This window comes from Salvelinus namaycush, chromosome 35 (assembly GCF_016432855.1).
Source record: "Salvelinus namaycush isolate Seneca chromosome 35, SaNama_1.0, whole genome shotgun sequence".
NCBI lineage: Eukaryota > Metazoa > Chordata > Actinopteri > Salmoniformes > Salmonidae > Salvelinus > Salvelinus namaycush.
In genome coordinates this window covers 10,974,830-10,989,971 of record NC_052341.1, presented here as the reverse complement: position 1 = coordinate 10,989,971, position 15,142 = coordinate 10,974,830, and the positions used below count along the sequence as shown (strand labels likewise).

The following is a 15,142-nucleotide window of genomic DNA, read 5'->3' as shown; positions in this document are numbered from 1 at the left end:
TTTTGAGTATCTGTTGTCAGCTCCGTCGCTGATTGCTAACCCCCTTAAGATCATATTTTTTGTCAATATTCAGAAAAAAATATTTTAATCGCTGCAACATATGCTTTAACAATTGACGTATTTGCTGTTGAAGACCTAAGGGATACTGTTTGCTTTATGACCCAGAAGAGTCTTAAGCCCTGGGGGGGTTCTACTAAGCTATATGGAATTGTTTTAACAAGGTTATACCAAGGATCATTTTGCTACTTTGATTTAGAATTTTAAGATACCTTGAAGTATAAAATAAATATATATCAAAAATATTTGCAGAAAATTATTAGCCCATACAACATATTGAATAACAGATTCACTACATAGACCAACAGATGGTACCCCAAGAATTCAAAAGGAAGTTTGTTCTGAAGTGTCAGTCCTATGTCTGAGAGATATAAGAAAGATCACGAAACATTTGTAAAAAAAAAAAAATGTTATACATATATTTAACACCTTATTTTTGGCATTAAATAGTCTCCATATATACCTCCATACATTTGTTCAACTGGTACCGGGGGACCTTCAGACAAGTCTTCTGAGGCCTGTGGGCATCCTAGAGCAAAAACAAAATGTTCGTAAGAGTCACCTTTCCACAGAGGGGTCATAATAGTGTGCATCCCAAACTGTTTGGATGCTACAGATGATTTTGTGAGAAGACCGATTTTCGGGATGCCTCATGGTCTGACAAACACCGCTCTAGCTCTGTCACGACATAGGCAGATGCGGTGGATTGTGATGCATCCAATGCAACAAAAAAAACAGATACCTTGATTTTTATGGGGATTTTTGTATTATGCTAAATAGATTTCCACGTGGGCGCTGACATCGACCTCGGGCCTTGTGGGGGGACTGACTCATTGGGTCAATGAAGTCAACACATACATTTACATTTTAGTCATTTAGCAGACGCTTTTACCACAAGCGATTTACAGGCACAATTAGTGTTAAGTGCCTTTCTCAAGGGCTCATTGACAGATTTTTCACCTAGCCGGGTCTGGGATTGGAAACAGTGACCTTTCAGTTACTGGCCCAACGCAATTAACTGCTACCGTCTATAGAAAATGACTGGTCGTCCTTCTAAACAAGATGGTTGCTATGCATGATGGATAACGTTCTTGTCACTTGCTAGCTAGCTAGCCAACTTCAGCAAACTCCGTCACCCATTAGCCAGCATCCCACTGTTATTCTTCTAATATAGTATGAACAGGAGTCATAGGAGAGCTAGGCTCCACTGGTAGGAGTCCAGCTAGAGACAGTTTCTTGGACACAGATTAAGTCTAGTCTGGACTCAAAAACCTAGTTTAATGGAGATTCTCCATAGAGCATAGTTTTATTCCAGGACTAGGCTTAATCTGTGTCCAGGAAATCAGCTCCTATTGTTACACAGCTCTGTTATTCATTTAGTTGGTTCGGCTCTTCGCTAAATATGTTATATTGTTTTTCCCAAAAATGAAATGTTTGCAAACATCTTCCTAGCGCTCCCAGGGTTGATGACACAGGGTCCAGAATGCACTGCAGGGCGGCCAGGCACACACGCACCCACCCACCCACCAGGCACCACCAGTCTGTTGCACCAGGCAATCTGTTGTTTGGTTCTGGTCCACTGATTGAAATATGAGGGATTTTTTTTAAATATAGTTGTTGATCTTAGTTGTCGTAATCTTTCATTCTAACGAGAACCAGGCAGACCCAACCTGGATTGTGAAGAGAAAATGAACAAAAGGCACAATATTAACATTGCTGGGTTCAAATACTATTTGAAATAATTTCAAATACTTCAGCTGGGCTTGATTGAGCTTGTGTGTTTCAATGGAACCAGTATATATTTTTTCCAAAAGTGCAAACCCTGCCCACTGTTGTACTGTACTCCAGGAAGGTTGAAGCTGAATGCTGAACTTATTTTAAGAGATTTCAAATAGTATTTGAGCCCAGGTCTGAAAGTTCTTAGTAATGTTGCCTGGCAGGCGAAGTAGGAACATTAAAGGGGAATTTAAAAAAAAATCGGAATAAAAAGAAGGCAGGCGGTCGGTTTGGGAAGGATAAACACATGCATGCACAAACATGCACAAACACACACAAACCCAGACAGACAGACACACGAACACACACACCCAAGGTGTTTGGTTCTCACACACAGGATGAGAGCATTTGAATTAGCGTTCCTTTTTATTATGACCTTTACGTTAATAGATGCCTTTGCGTCCCAAATGGTACTTCTGACCAGAGTAGTGCCCTAGATAGTGAATAGGGTGCCATTTGGGACTCTGATTAAGCTTTTCAGGGTAGGTTAAGCACCAAGGGTAATATTCCCTGCGTGTTGTTTAAATTTAACTGTTGTGTAGATCTACCAGGAAATACACACACACTCTTTCTCCCACTGGCACCGCAGCTACCACTGAAACTTCAATGTTTCTGTACTGTGGCTTCTCCTATTTGAATAGTTGCCTCAGTTGGGAGAAACTGGCTTTATAAGCCATGTAAACCACTGGACTGACCAGCGTTTATTATTACTCAGCAATGTGTTATCCCTACACACGTCATAGTGTGTGCAGTTGTGGCCTCCAGCACATTTCCAAACAATGAGACAACAGCCCAGATGCAGAAAAAAAAAACATTCCCCATCATTATGTGCTGGGTAACCAGTGTTCTAAGATTCTGTGCCTGTAGTCAGAAGCCTCTCAGAGTAGCAGTGCTAATCTAGGATCAGGTGGGTCTGCCTTATTATGCATTTTGATTTAAATGCTAAACTGATCCTAGATCAGCACTCCTATTCTGAGATGCTTTGGGAATACAGGCCCTGAACATCACATCAGCATGCTTCCTGTTTCTGAGATGAAAGTGAATATCTAGCGGTCTGTTTCTGCTTAGTTCAGAAATATCTTCAACTCCAAATCTGCTGGAAACCCCCACTGTTAAATCCATACTGTAATCTAGCATTATACGCTGGAACTTTAAAAAAAGAAGGATGAATAGAGAATAAAACTAATTTTGGCCCAACTGCTTCCTTGTTAAAGGTGGTTGCATTACTTGACTGTCTCTTACAGGGATGACATCATGCAGTCTAGTTTCAAGAAAGGGAAGAAATAATAAAATAAAGCAAAAAAAGTAACTTTTTACATATTTTATCTTTAGAGTGGTCTGCAAATTCAATTATGGTGGCTACAAAAACCTCTTATGGGAAAATGACTATGATATTATTCACCTAGCCTTTGAGGAGACAGTGATTGAAGTGGAATCTAGCATTAGCCATTTAGTAGCCAGATGATTTCTATGATTAGCTTGTTGATTACATTGACGAGTGACTCAGAGTACCAAGGTGGATTTAGTAACGTCGTCGGCTCGGATCCAAGGGGAACAGACCTTCCTATCCCTGTCTGGGTTAGTCATCAGCAGCATGTCGCATTGTCATCACTCACTCACTCACTCACACACACGATGCATTGTTATCACTCAGAGAACGCTGGGATGGTGTGTTGGACCAAAGTGTGTTGGACCAAACTCTGTTTCCTCCTCTTCCTCCACCTCTTCCTCTCTGTGCTGTCATTAATCAGGAAAAATATTATCCCCACACACTCTTCCTTCTCCTTTCCCTCCTCCTCCTCCTCCCTTCTCCTCCTCCTCCTTCCTTTACCTCCCCCTCCTCCTTCCTTCTCCTTTCCCTCCTCCCTTCTCATTTCCCTCCTCCTTCATTCTCCTTTCCCTCCTCCCTTCTCATTTCCCTCCTCCTTCATTCTCCTTTCCCTCCTCCCTTCTCATTTCCCTCCTCCTCCTCCTCCTCCTCCTCTTCTTCCTTCTCCTTTCCCTCTTCCTCCTTCTCCTTTCCCTCCTCCTCCTCCTTCCTTCTCCTTTACCTCCTCCTCCCTTCTCCTTTCCCTCCTCCTCCTCCTTCCTTCTCCTTTACCTCCTCCTCCTTCATTCTCCTTTCCCTCCTCCCTTCTCATTTCCCTCCTTCATTCTCCTTTCCCTCCTCCCTTCTCATTTCCCTCCTTTTCCTCCTCCTCTTCCTTATCCTTTCCCTCCTCCTCCTTCATTCTCCTTTCCCTCCTCCCTTCTTATTTCCTTCATTCTCCTTTCCCTCCTCCCTTCTCCTCCTTCTCTTTCTCCTTTCCCTCCTCCCTTCTCCTCCTCCTCTTTCTCCTTTCCCTTCTCCTCCTCCTCTTTCTCCTTTCCCTCCTCCCTTCTCCTCCTCCTTCATTCTCCTTTCCCTCCTCCTCCTTCATTCTCCTTTCCCTCCTTCATTCTCCTTTCCCTCCTCCTTCTTTCTCCTTTCCATCCTCCTCCTCCTACTGCTCAGTCACAGTGAGACAAAAAAGCATTAGGTCGTCTGTCTGTTATCAATCAAATGTATTTATAAAGCACTTTTTACATCAGCGGATGTCACAAAGTGCTTATACAGAAACCCAGCCTAAAACCCCAAACAGCAAGCAATGCAGATGTAGAAGCACTGTGGCTAGGAAAAACTCCCTAGAAAGGCAGGAACCTAGGAAGAAACCAGGCTCTGAGGGGTGGCCAGTCCTCTTCTGGCTGTGCGCGGTAGAGATTATAAGAGTACATGGCCATTAAGACCAGATTGTTCTTCAAGATGTTCAAACGCTCATAGATGACCAGCAGGGTCAAATAATAATCACAGTGGTTATAGAGGGTGCAACAGGTCAGCACCTCAGGAGTAAATGTCAGTTGGCTTTTCATTGCCGTACATTCAGAGGTCGAGAGAGAGGGGTCGAGAGATCGAGAGAGAGAGAGAGAGGTCGAGAGAGAGACTCAAAACAGCAGGTCTGGGATAAGGTAGCACATCCAGTAAACAGGTCAGGGTTCCATAGCTGCAGGCTGAACAGTTGAAACTGGAGCAACAGCATGACAAGGTAGCACATCTGGTGAACAGGTCAGGGTTCCATAGCTGCAGGCTGAACAGTTGAAACTGGAGCAACAGCATGACAAGGTAGCACATCTGGTGAACAGGTCAGGGTTCCATAGCTGCAGGCAGAACAGCAGAAACTGGATCAGCAGCACAACCAGGTGGACTGGGGATGGGGACAGCCAAAGTTCATCAGGCCAAGTAGTCCTGAGGCAGGGTCCTATCGCTCAGGTCCTCCGAGAAGGGGAGAGAGAGAAAGCGAGAGAGAGATTGGAGAATTAGAGGGAGCATACTTAAGATCACACAGGACACCAGATAAGACAGGAGAATTACACCAGATTGGACAGACTGACCCTAGCCCCCTGGCACATAGACTATTGCAGCATAGATACTGGAGACTGAGACAGGAGGGGTCGGGGGGACGCTGTGGCCCTGCCCGACAATACCCCTGGACAGGGTCAACCAGGAAGGATATAACCCTACCCACTTTGCCAAAGCACAGCCCCACACCACCAGATGAATATCAACAGACCACCAACTTACTACCCTGAGACAAGGCCGAGTATAGCCCACAAAGATCTCCCCCACCGCACAAACCCGAGGGGGTGCAAATCCGGACAGGAAGATCACGTCATTGACTCAACCCACTTAAGTCGAGTATAGCGAAAAAAAGCCTGGCAAGACATTATGCATCCCTCTCAGAGACGGCATGGGAGAACGCTAGCAAGCCTGTGACTCAGCCCCCAGAGGCAGAGAATGCCAGTGGACAGAGGGGAGCCGGCCAGGCAGAGACAGCAAGGGTGGTTCGTCACTCCAGTACCTTGCCATTCACCTTCACACCCCTGGGCCAGACTACACTCAATCATAGGACCTACATAAGAGATGAGTCTTCAGTTAAGACTTAAAGGTTGAGACCGAGTCTGCGTCGCTCACATGGATCGGCAGACCATTCCATAAAAATGGAGCTCTATAGGAGAAAGCCCACAGCTGTTTGCTTAGAAATTCTAGGAACAATAAGGAGGCATGCATCTTGTGACCGTAGAGTACGTGTAGGTATGTTCCAGTGGAGGCTGGTGGGAGGAGCTATAGGAGGACAGGCTCATTGTAATGGCTGGAATGGAATCAATAGAATTGTACCAAACACATCAAACACATGGAAACAACATGTTTGACTCCGTTCCATTGATTCCATTCCAGCCATTAGAATGAGCCTGTCCTCTTATAGCTCCTCCCACCAGGCTCGTCTGGTACCAGTCTCTTACGGCAGGGCCAAATCGGAGATAGAGGTACGAGCAAGTCCATGTAATGCTTTGTAGGTTAGCAGTAAAACCTTGAAATCAGCCCTATCCTTAACAGGAAGCCAGTGTAGAGATGCAAGCACTGGAGTAATATGATAAAGTTTTGGGATTCTAATCAAGATTCTAGCAGCCATATTTAGCACTAGCTGAAGTTTATTTAGTGCCTTATCCGGGTTGCCGGAGAGTAGAGCATTGCAGTAGTCTAATCTTGAAGTAAAAAAGCATGGATTTGCTTCTTTGCATAATATTTAGACTAAAGGTTTCTGATTTTTGCAATGTTACAAAGATAGAAAAAAGCTGCTTTTGAAATGTTTTTGACAATTTTGTCAAAAGAGACATCAGGGTCCAGACTAATGCTGAGGTCCTTCACAGTTTTATTTGAGACGACTGCAACCATTGAGATACATTGTTAGATCAAACAGCAGATCTCTTTGTTTCTTGGGACCTAGAACTAGCACCTCTGTTTGGTCCGAGTTTAAAAGTAAAACATTTGCAGCCATCCACTTCCTTGTGTCTGAAACACAGGTTTCCAGGGTAGGCAATTTTGGGGCTTCACCATGTTTCATCATCAGTGTGATTGTAGATAGCGGTTAAGAGCGTTGGGCCAGTAACCGAAAGGTCGCTGGTTTTAATCTCAGAGCCAGCAACGTGGAAAAATCTACCATTCTGCCACTTGTTTGGCTGGAATTGAAAGCTTCATGACCTTTGACTTTGTAATGCCATCTTATTTTGTTTTGGCAACAAAGTTTCACTACGGCGGCAGAGCTTGCTAGTGTCTGTCAGCCTGTCTGTCTGGCTCACTGTCTGTATGTCTGTTCATCTGTCTACCTGTATCTGTATGTCTGTCTGTCTGTATGTTAACATTCCCGTTAACATTGACATTCACCTATTGGTGGCTTACACAATGTAAAATAAGGTGTTCACCCCACCACCATCCACATCTGTTATGGGCCCCTATGAGGACACCAGTCATTAGGTTTTACCTAGTTTTTGGTCTGATGAGATTATAATGTGAAAGTCCAGGACACACACACACACACACACACACACACACACACACACACACAACATCCGACATTGTTCATTAGCAGAGAGCAAGGCTCAGCTCAGTTTGTTAGCCTGTACTGCAGTAGAATTAATCCAGGGCTGCGGTCCAAACACTTAAAAGACACACCCTATCCCCTCAGCCCTCAAATTAAGTGGACACTTCTGATGACGTATCATGACGTCTGACGAGTATACACTTGCAGGGCAAGGGGCGAGGGAGGAAGGAATGATTTTTAAATGGACCGGAAATTCATCACTCGTTCATCCCGCGATTATTGTGTTTTCAGCCACCGGTAGCTTGTGGGTGCTTTAAATGCGCTACAGTCAATTATGCATGTCTACTTATATTAAGTATCTAATTATTAATATGCGCCTACTTTATGATAGCTAGCAAATGATTTAGCTAACTAACGTTAGCCTGCCTAGCTGGAACTTCTGAAGAAGGAAATGCTTTTATTTCTACAATTTCCAAAAGACAACCAAACAAAAACATATTTACTTTTTACGAGACGTGTTTGTGGTGCCGTCATGTGCAATAGTAGCAATATTTCTGACTTATTTGCATTCGTTTTTACTTACACTTGTATGTTGACTTCTTGCAAATTTAATTATGGGGAGTTTCAGGCCCCGGAGTGAACATAATTGTACACTCGCAAACTCGACTAAAAACGAGGGCTGAGGGGCTTACGTTGCAAACTTCTCTTGCTTGGCTAATCAGTTGGCCTGCCCTCCAAGATGGCGACGGGGATTCCCCCAAGGGCATAAGGCGAGGGTAAGTGGACGAGGGTGTGTCTTTTAAGTGTTTGGACGGCAGACCTGGTGAATCCAGGTGAAAGCTATGATCCCTTATTGATGTCACCTGTTAAATCCACTTCAATCATTGAAAATTAAGGGGAGGAGGCAGGTTAAAGAAGGATGTTTAAGCCTTGAGACAACTGAGACATGGATTGTGTATCTGTGCCATTCAGAGGGAAAATATTGAAGTGCCATTGAACGGGGTATGGTAGTGAGTGTGTAAAGAACTGCAATGCTGCTGGGTTTTTCACGCTCAACAATTTACCATGTATATCAAGAATGGTTCACCACCCAATGGACATCCAGCCAACTTGGCACAGCTGTGGGAAGCATTGTGTGCATCCATGTGGAACGCTTTCCACACCTTGTAGAGTCCATGCCCCGATGAATAAAGGCTGTTCTGAGGACAAAAGGGGGGTGCGGTGCAACATAATATTAGGTAGGTGTTCCTAATGTTTTGTATACTCAGTGTATATGTGTACGGCAGTAGTTACAGTACATTCGGAAAGTATTCAGGCCCCTTGACTTTTTCCACTTTTTGCTCCATTACAGCCTTATAAATATATATTTTTTTTTTCATCAATCTACACACAATACACCATAATAACAAAGCAAGAACAGGTTTTTAGAGTTTTGCAAATATATTCAAAATAAAAACAGATATCACATTTACATAAGTATTCAGACCCTTTACTCAGTACTTTGTTGAAGCAGCGATTACAGCCTCGAGTATTCTTGGATATGACGCTACAAGCTTGGTACACCTGTATTTGGGTAGTTTCTCCCATTCTTCTCTGCAGATCCTCTCAAGCTCTGTCAGGTTGGATGGGGAGCTTCGCTGCACAGGTCTCTCCAGAGATGTTCGATCGGGTTCAAGTCCGGGCTCTGGATGGATCATTCAAGGACATTGAGACTTGTCCCGAAGCCATTCCTGTGTTGTCTTGGTTGTGTGCTTAGGGTTGTTGTCCTGTTGGAAGGTGAACCCTCACCCCAGTCTGAGGTTCTGAGCGCTCTGGAGCAGGTTTTCATCAATGATCTCTCTGTACTTTACTCCATTTATCTTTCCCTCGATCCTGACTAGTCTCCCAGTCCCTGCCGCTGAAAAACATTCCCACAGCATGACGCTGCCACCACCATGCTTCACCATAAGGATGGTGCCAGGTTTCCTCCAGACGTGACGCTTGGCATTCAGGCCAAAGGGTTCAATCTTGGTTTCATCAGACCAGAGAATCTTGTTTCTCATGGTCTGAGATGCCGTTAGGCTAACTCCAAGTGGGCTGTCATGTGCCTTTTACTGAGGAGTGGTTTCCTTCAGGCCATTCTACCATACAGGCCTGATTGGTGGAGTGCTGCCGAGATTGTTGTCCTTCTGGAAGGTTCTCCCATCGCAACAGAGGAACTCTGGAGGTCTGTCAGATTGACCATCAGGTTCTTGGTCACCTCCCTGACCAAGGCCCTTCTCCCCTGATTGCTCAGTTTGGCGGCCAGCTCTAGGATGGCGGCCAGCTCTAGGATGAGTCTTGGTGGTTCCAGACTTCTTCCATTTAAGAATGAGCCACTGTGTTCTTCAATGCTGCAGAATGTTTTTGGTACCCTTCCCCAGATCTGTGCTTCGACACAATCCTGTGTCAGAGCTCTACGGAAAACTCCTTCGACCTCATGGCTTGATTTTTGCTCTGACATTCACTGTCAACTGTGGGAGCTTATATAGACAGCTGTGTGCCTTTCCAAATCATGTCCAATCAATCAAAACTTGTTTTCGCTTTGTCATTATGGGTTATTGTGTCTAGATTGATGATGCTAATTTTTTATTGAATCCATATTAGAAAAAGGCTCTAACGTAACTAAATGTGAAAAAAAGGAAGGGGCCTGAATACTTTCCAAATGCACTGTACATAGGATGTCCCTTGACTATAATACAGTATTATACATACTATACATACTGTATGTACAGTCCCTTCAGAAGCATTGGAGTCAACATGGGCCATCATCCCTGTGGAACCCTTTCGTCACCTTGTGGAGTCGATGCCCCGATGAATTGAGGGTGTTTTGAGGGCAACGTGTTCCTAATGTTTGGTGTACTCAGTGTATGTTTATATTTTACGGTCTCTGACATATTTTACGGTCCCTGAGCTTGCTCTGGGGTGCAGTGGCACTTTGCTGCTAGACTAGGTTCGTTCCTAGTCCCTAAGGGTAGCAGAATAAATGTGATATTTGATACTGCTTCTTTTTGAGATCTCAATAGTGAGATGTTTGACATTTTACATTCTCGTAAATCAGTATGTTTGTGTGTTGTGTGTGTGTGTTCTGAACAAGGCATTTTTGCAACTAGTGGAAATATTTGGCATCCTGGGTAACCACACAAACACAACCACCCAATAAGAACGACTGTGGATACCCGGACTGAGGCCATCGTTTGCAAATGTATTGAGAAATCTGTTGTAAAATGTATTTTAATGTTTCAAAATTGTATTTTATTGTATGTTACTGCCTTAATTGTTGCTGGACCCCAGGAAGAGTAATGGGGATCCATAATAACTGAAATACAACACACCTAAATAAATCTAAGCAGAATCATGAAATGTCACTATTGATTTGCCCTTTCAAATAGAGCAGCAATAGTAGTTTTCATTGTCATTCTTTAAATCTCCCACTCTGTTGTCTCTCCATAGGTGTGTGCGGCGGTATGAGAACCACTTGAATCGCTGTCATCCCTGCACCGCAGCCTTTTCACCCTGTGGACGATTCATTGCTTCTGGCTCTGAAGACAACTGTGTGAGTGGTGGTTCCTTCCTACTTGTCCTCCCTATTCTCCTCCTCCTCTTCCTTTCCCTCCCTCTCCTCCTCCTCCTCTTCTGTCTTCTTCCTCATCTTCCTCCTTACTATGGAAAAGTGTGACCTGGTATGGAAGTTAAAAGGTAGGGGTTGAAATACAGGTGGAGAGTCAGAGGTTCATGTTACTGGATTTCACAGGCTTCGTCCTCTCCCCTGCACTAATCATTTTTGACACCATCTAAAATACCTTCAATACCTGTAATAAGTCTGAAATATCTTCACCTAGAGTTGTTTAATGTTAAAGTGACACATGACACATCAGGAAATGTCATGGAAAGCATCTATGATGTGGTGTCAATGGCCCTGGTCTGCATAAAGCGCTGTAATACGCTGTAATACGTCTTAAATACCTTTAACTGGAGTCTGTACTGTATGGTGTCACAGGCCATCACCCTACATTGTAATAGCTGTAGTAAATCATGCACTGTAAAGGGGTTGCCATGAATTTGACAGTAACTTAAAGGGAGCAAGGTGGCAAGTACAATTCTGTATTTCATATTACAGTGTACAGTAGGTGCATTTGTTTTATGTTACAGTGACACATGATACATAGTAATTTATTTTATGTAAATAATTTTCCCGTGTCCCACAGAGAATAGGAAGCACTACCATTTTACACAACATTAAAGACATGCTCCGGAACTTTTGAAACTTCCCGCTTTGGGCTGGATGTGTCAATGTGTAGTTCATACATGCATAATCTATGAGCAGAATTACTGTTTTACCTCAATTAGCCACAAAATCCCTAGTTTGAAAGCAACTGTTATTCTGGAAGCTGTGCTGTGCCATTTTCCCTACATTTCCTCCCATGTGGGCCAACTCCCTAGCAATTTGAGTTCTAGCCAATGATCTTCAGCCCCTCACCATTTGAGTGACAACTAACAAGATGCACACACATCAGCAAAGCGAGAGAGAGCAATGACGTGGTGCAAATATCTGCACATTGGTGACGTAGTACACAATTTCCAGCTCATGAGCACTACTTTCACTACTGGCTAAAAAGTATACAAAAGTACCGGAGAATCACTTTAAATACGGCCACTGACCTGTTTTATGTCTTTAGTACATTTTCCTAGAGTTGTTTGATGTTAATTTGACAATGGAATGACGTGACTCATGCTTTTTCCAAGACAGTCCCACAGAGAATAGGAAGCAGTGGGAATGCTTGTCATGGCAAGCGCATCACTGGTAAATCAATGCATGCGTGTGTGTGTGTGTGTGTGCGTATGTGTGTGCATGCATGCGTGCAGGGCCGGCTCTAGCCTTTTGGGGTCCAAAGCTAAATTTTGTTAGGGGCCCCCAGACCTCATGGGCAAAACATTTTAGTGGCCCCCTCTTGACGGCAGAGAAAAAATATATAATTGTAGAGTCAATTTCCTGCAATTCTACACATTTTGCCACGGGACTTATACCATGTTATTATGACATCTGAGTGAGAGTGACTAACAAAATCCCTGCGTGCCCGGTTGGTAATTCAACCATGATTACTACAAGTTTAGACAGCTGACTAGACTCATTTACCAATCTAAGAACATTTAGCTGACATGGAATGGCAGTGTTAATTTCATCAACAATAACTATGAGGGAAAGTACTCATCAACGACTTATTCCTGAATAAAACTATGACGATAGCTAGAAGAGATGCCCTGGAAAAAAACGCAAACTATTACAAATTACTTTTCATTTTAGTTGATGAAAATGGGACGAGACAAGAATTCCATGTGAGACTAATGGGCATTTAATTTGACATGAAACTCCTTTTCATCTGTTTTGTCCAATCATAAGCCAGCATACATGCATAATATTTCAGGCAGTTGTGACTTGACTTGTAACTAACCTCAACTAGAAACAATGTTTACTCTCTTACTTTCATGTAGGCAATGTTTTCTTTGATCACGACAGAAGCTCTGTTTTCCCATGTGTGCTGTTATTCATTAGTCTGTGTTGACACACTCGCATTGTAGTCCACAAATGCGAGTTGCGGTTGATTTTTGTTGAATATTAGGAGTACAGTAATAATTTTGGCCTCAAATTCTCTCCTGTTATTTACTCCCTTGACAGTTATGACTGTGAGATTTTAGTCATTTAGCAGACTCTCTAATCCAGAGCTATTTACAGTTAGTGAGTGCATACATTTTAATACTGGTCCCCTGTGGGAATTGAACCCTGGCATTGCAAGCGCCATGCTCTACCAACTGAGCCAAAGGTGACCTGTTTGACAAAAACGAGACTAAAATACTCCAGTTTTAGTCGACTAATAATAATTAAAACTAACTATGGATGAAATTACAAACATTTTACTAAGACTAAAAGTTATTTTAAGACTAAAACTAAAATAGCTGCCAAAATTAACACTGACATGGGCTATTTGAGTCTCTGTCAGTGACTGACATAAAAAGAGAAAAACTGCTGATCCAGAGTCCCCCAATTTTATATTATTGTCAAAGAATGGGTGGGTGCCCCCTAGCAGCCGTGGGGCTCAAAGCGGTCGCTTATGTTGCTTATGCCTGGAACCGGCCCTGCATGTCTGTATGCTTGTGCTTGTATGTGATTTCCAGGCAGTTCATTCCAGTGTATGTGTGTTTGTCGTTAATTTGTTTGCGCGTGTTTGTGCGTGCATGCATGTGTGTGTGAATGTGTGTGTGAGAGGGCATCTAGACAGAGCAGTCCAGATTTACTGCAGTACAATGCCTTCTTTTCCTTTTATCTCCTGATAGAGATGGATTTGCAGAAGAATTCTTTCTGTTCTGGGTGTATAATTTATACGCTGGCATCCAGTTCGAGTTATAGGTTCAAATTGAGTTATAACGCTATTATGGGTAACTTCTAAAGCTCCGACTTTACTTTATCGACAAGCCGTGTGCGCCATCTGGGCTGCAGTAACTGCAGAATGCATAAGATTATGGACAGGGGCACACTCAACTACTGTAACTATAGCGCTCAGGTGAAAAGGTTGATGCACTGTAGTGCATACTTTGTCTTGAGTGGATGGTCGGGGGGCCAGAACATAATTACTAATAATTTGTTGAATACAAATTGACTACAATAATTTATTGACTACAGATATAATATTTGATTAAAACATAATAATTTCAAACCTTGCTTACATTTGTATACGATCACATATCTCTCTATTATGCATGGGATTACGTTGGAACAGTTTTCCAAAATTAAAATCCCTTGGAGCAGATTTGCTGGTGTTTATTTTCAGTATTTTTTGTCCAAAGAAATATATAATAATAATACCCTGTTTCATATTTGCTCAGGAAACCAGTTAAAATCACGGTCTGCCAGTTGGGCTGTAGCCTTAGTTGCCTGCCTATGAAACAACAAAACGTACTGCTGGTGGTTTAGGTGTATGTAGTTGTACAGTACATGATTAAAACATGGTACATGGGAAACATGGCACAGTACAGGCCATACTATTCTGTTATTTCCATGACTGACACCTTTTAAACCTGCTACAGAATAGGTCTTCCCTCTTCTTGCTGTACAAAACATTGTCTGCATCCCAATTCTCCACCCTTCTCCCCGTCATGGATTTAAAAATGGTGGAAACCCAAAGCCAGTGCTTACCCCAATCCAATGCTTTCGAATTCATGACGGGGAATGTGAGAGACAAAGACTGTCATGGAATTGGATCTTCAAAGGCCAAAAAACACATACTCACCTCAGATTTTTACCACATGGCAAAGCGAAAGGTCTCATTCCTGAACGATGTGTAGAGGTCACAAATCCACATTCATTGTCACATTTTATTTGCTCTCTCTTCCCTCTTTCTTCACAGTTTTTTTTTCTTCCAATCGTGTCTGTCTTTCCTCTGGACTTCTGAGTAAATCTCATCTCTGGTCTTTTATTGAGCAGCTGCTTTGTGTTTAGTGTTCCCTTACGGAAAAAACACATGAATTTCACGTGAATACATGTGAAGTGTTCCAAAAACACATGTTTTTATGTGATCACGTGATCATATGTGATCTTATGTGAAGTTAATGTGATAACAGGTGACAACCACAGGAGGTTGGTGGCATCTTAATTGGGGGGGACGGGCTTGTGATAATGGCTGGAACAGAATGGGCGGAATGGTATCAAACACATTGTTTCCATGTGTTTGATGCCATTCCAATCTCTCCGTTCCAGCCATTATTATGAGCCGTTCTCCCCTCAGCAGCCTCCACTGGTGAGAACATGTAAAGCAAAATGTGATAACATGTGATCACGTGTGAAGTGTACCTAAAACACATGGTTTCACGTTATCACCTTTTGCTTTACATGTTCTCAC

General features: G+C 43.0%; 1 protein-coding gene across 1 annotated transcript in view; it reads left to right on the top strand.

The window, feature by feature from the left end:
* Positions 1-15,142, top strand: part of wdr27 (WD repeat domain 27) — a 150,017-nt gene that overhangs the window by 74,194 nt on the left and 60,681 nt on the right. The window contains exon 20 of the mRNA XM_038974620.1: positions 10,701-10,803. Within this exon, the coding sequence (XP_038830548.1) occupies positions 10,701-10,803 (103 nt within the window). The remainder of the gene's footprint in view (positions 1-10,700; positions 10,804-15,142) is intronic.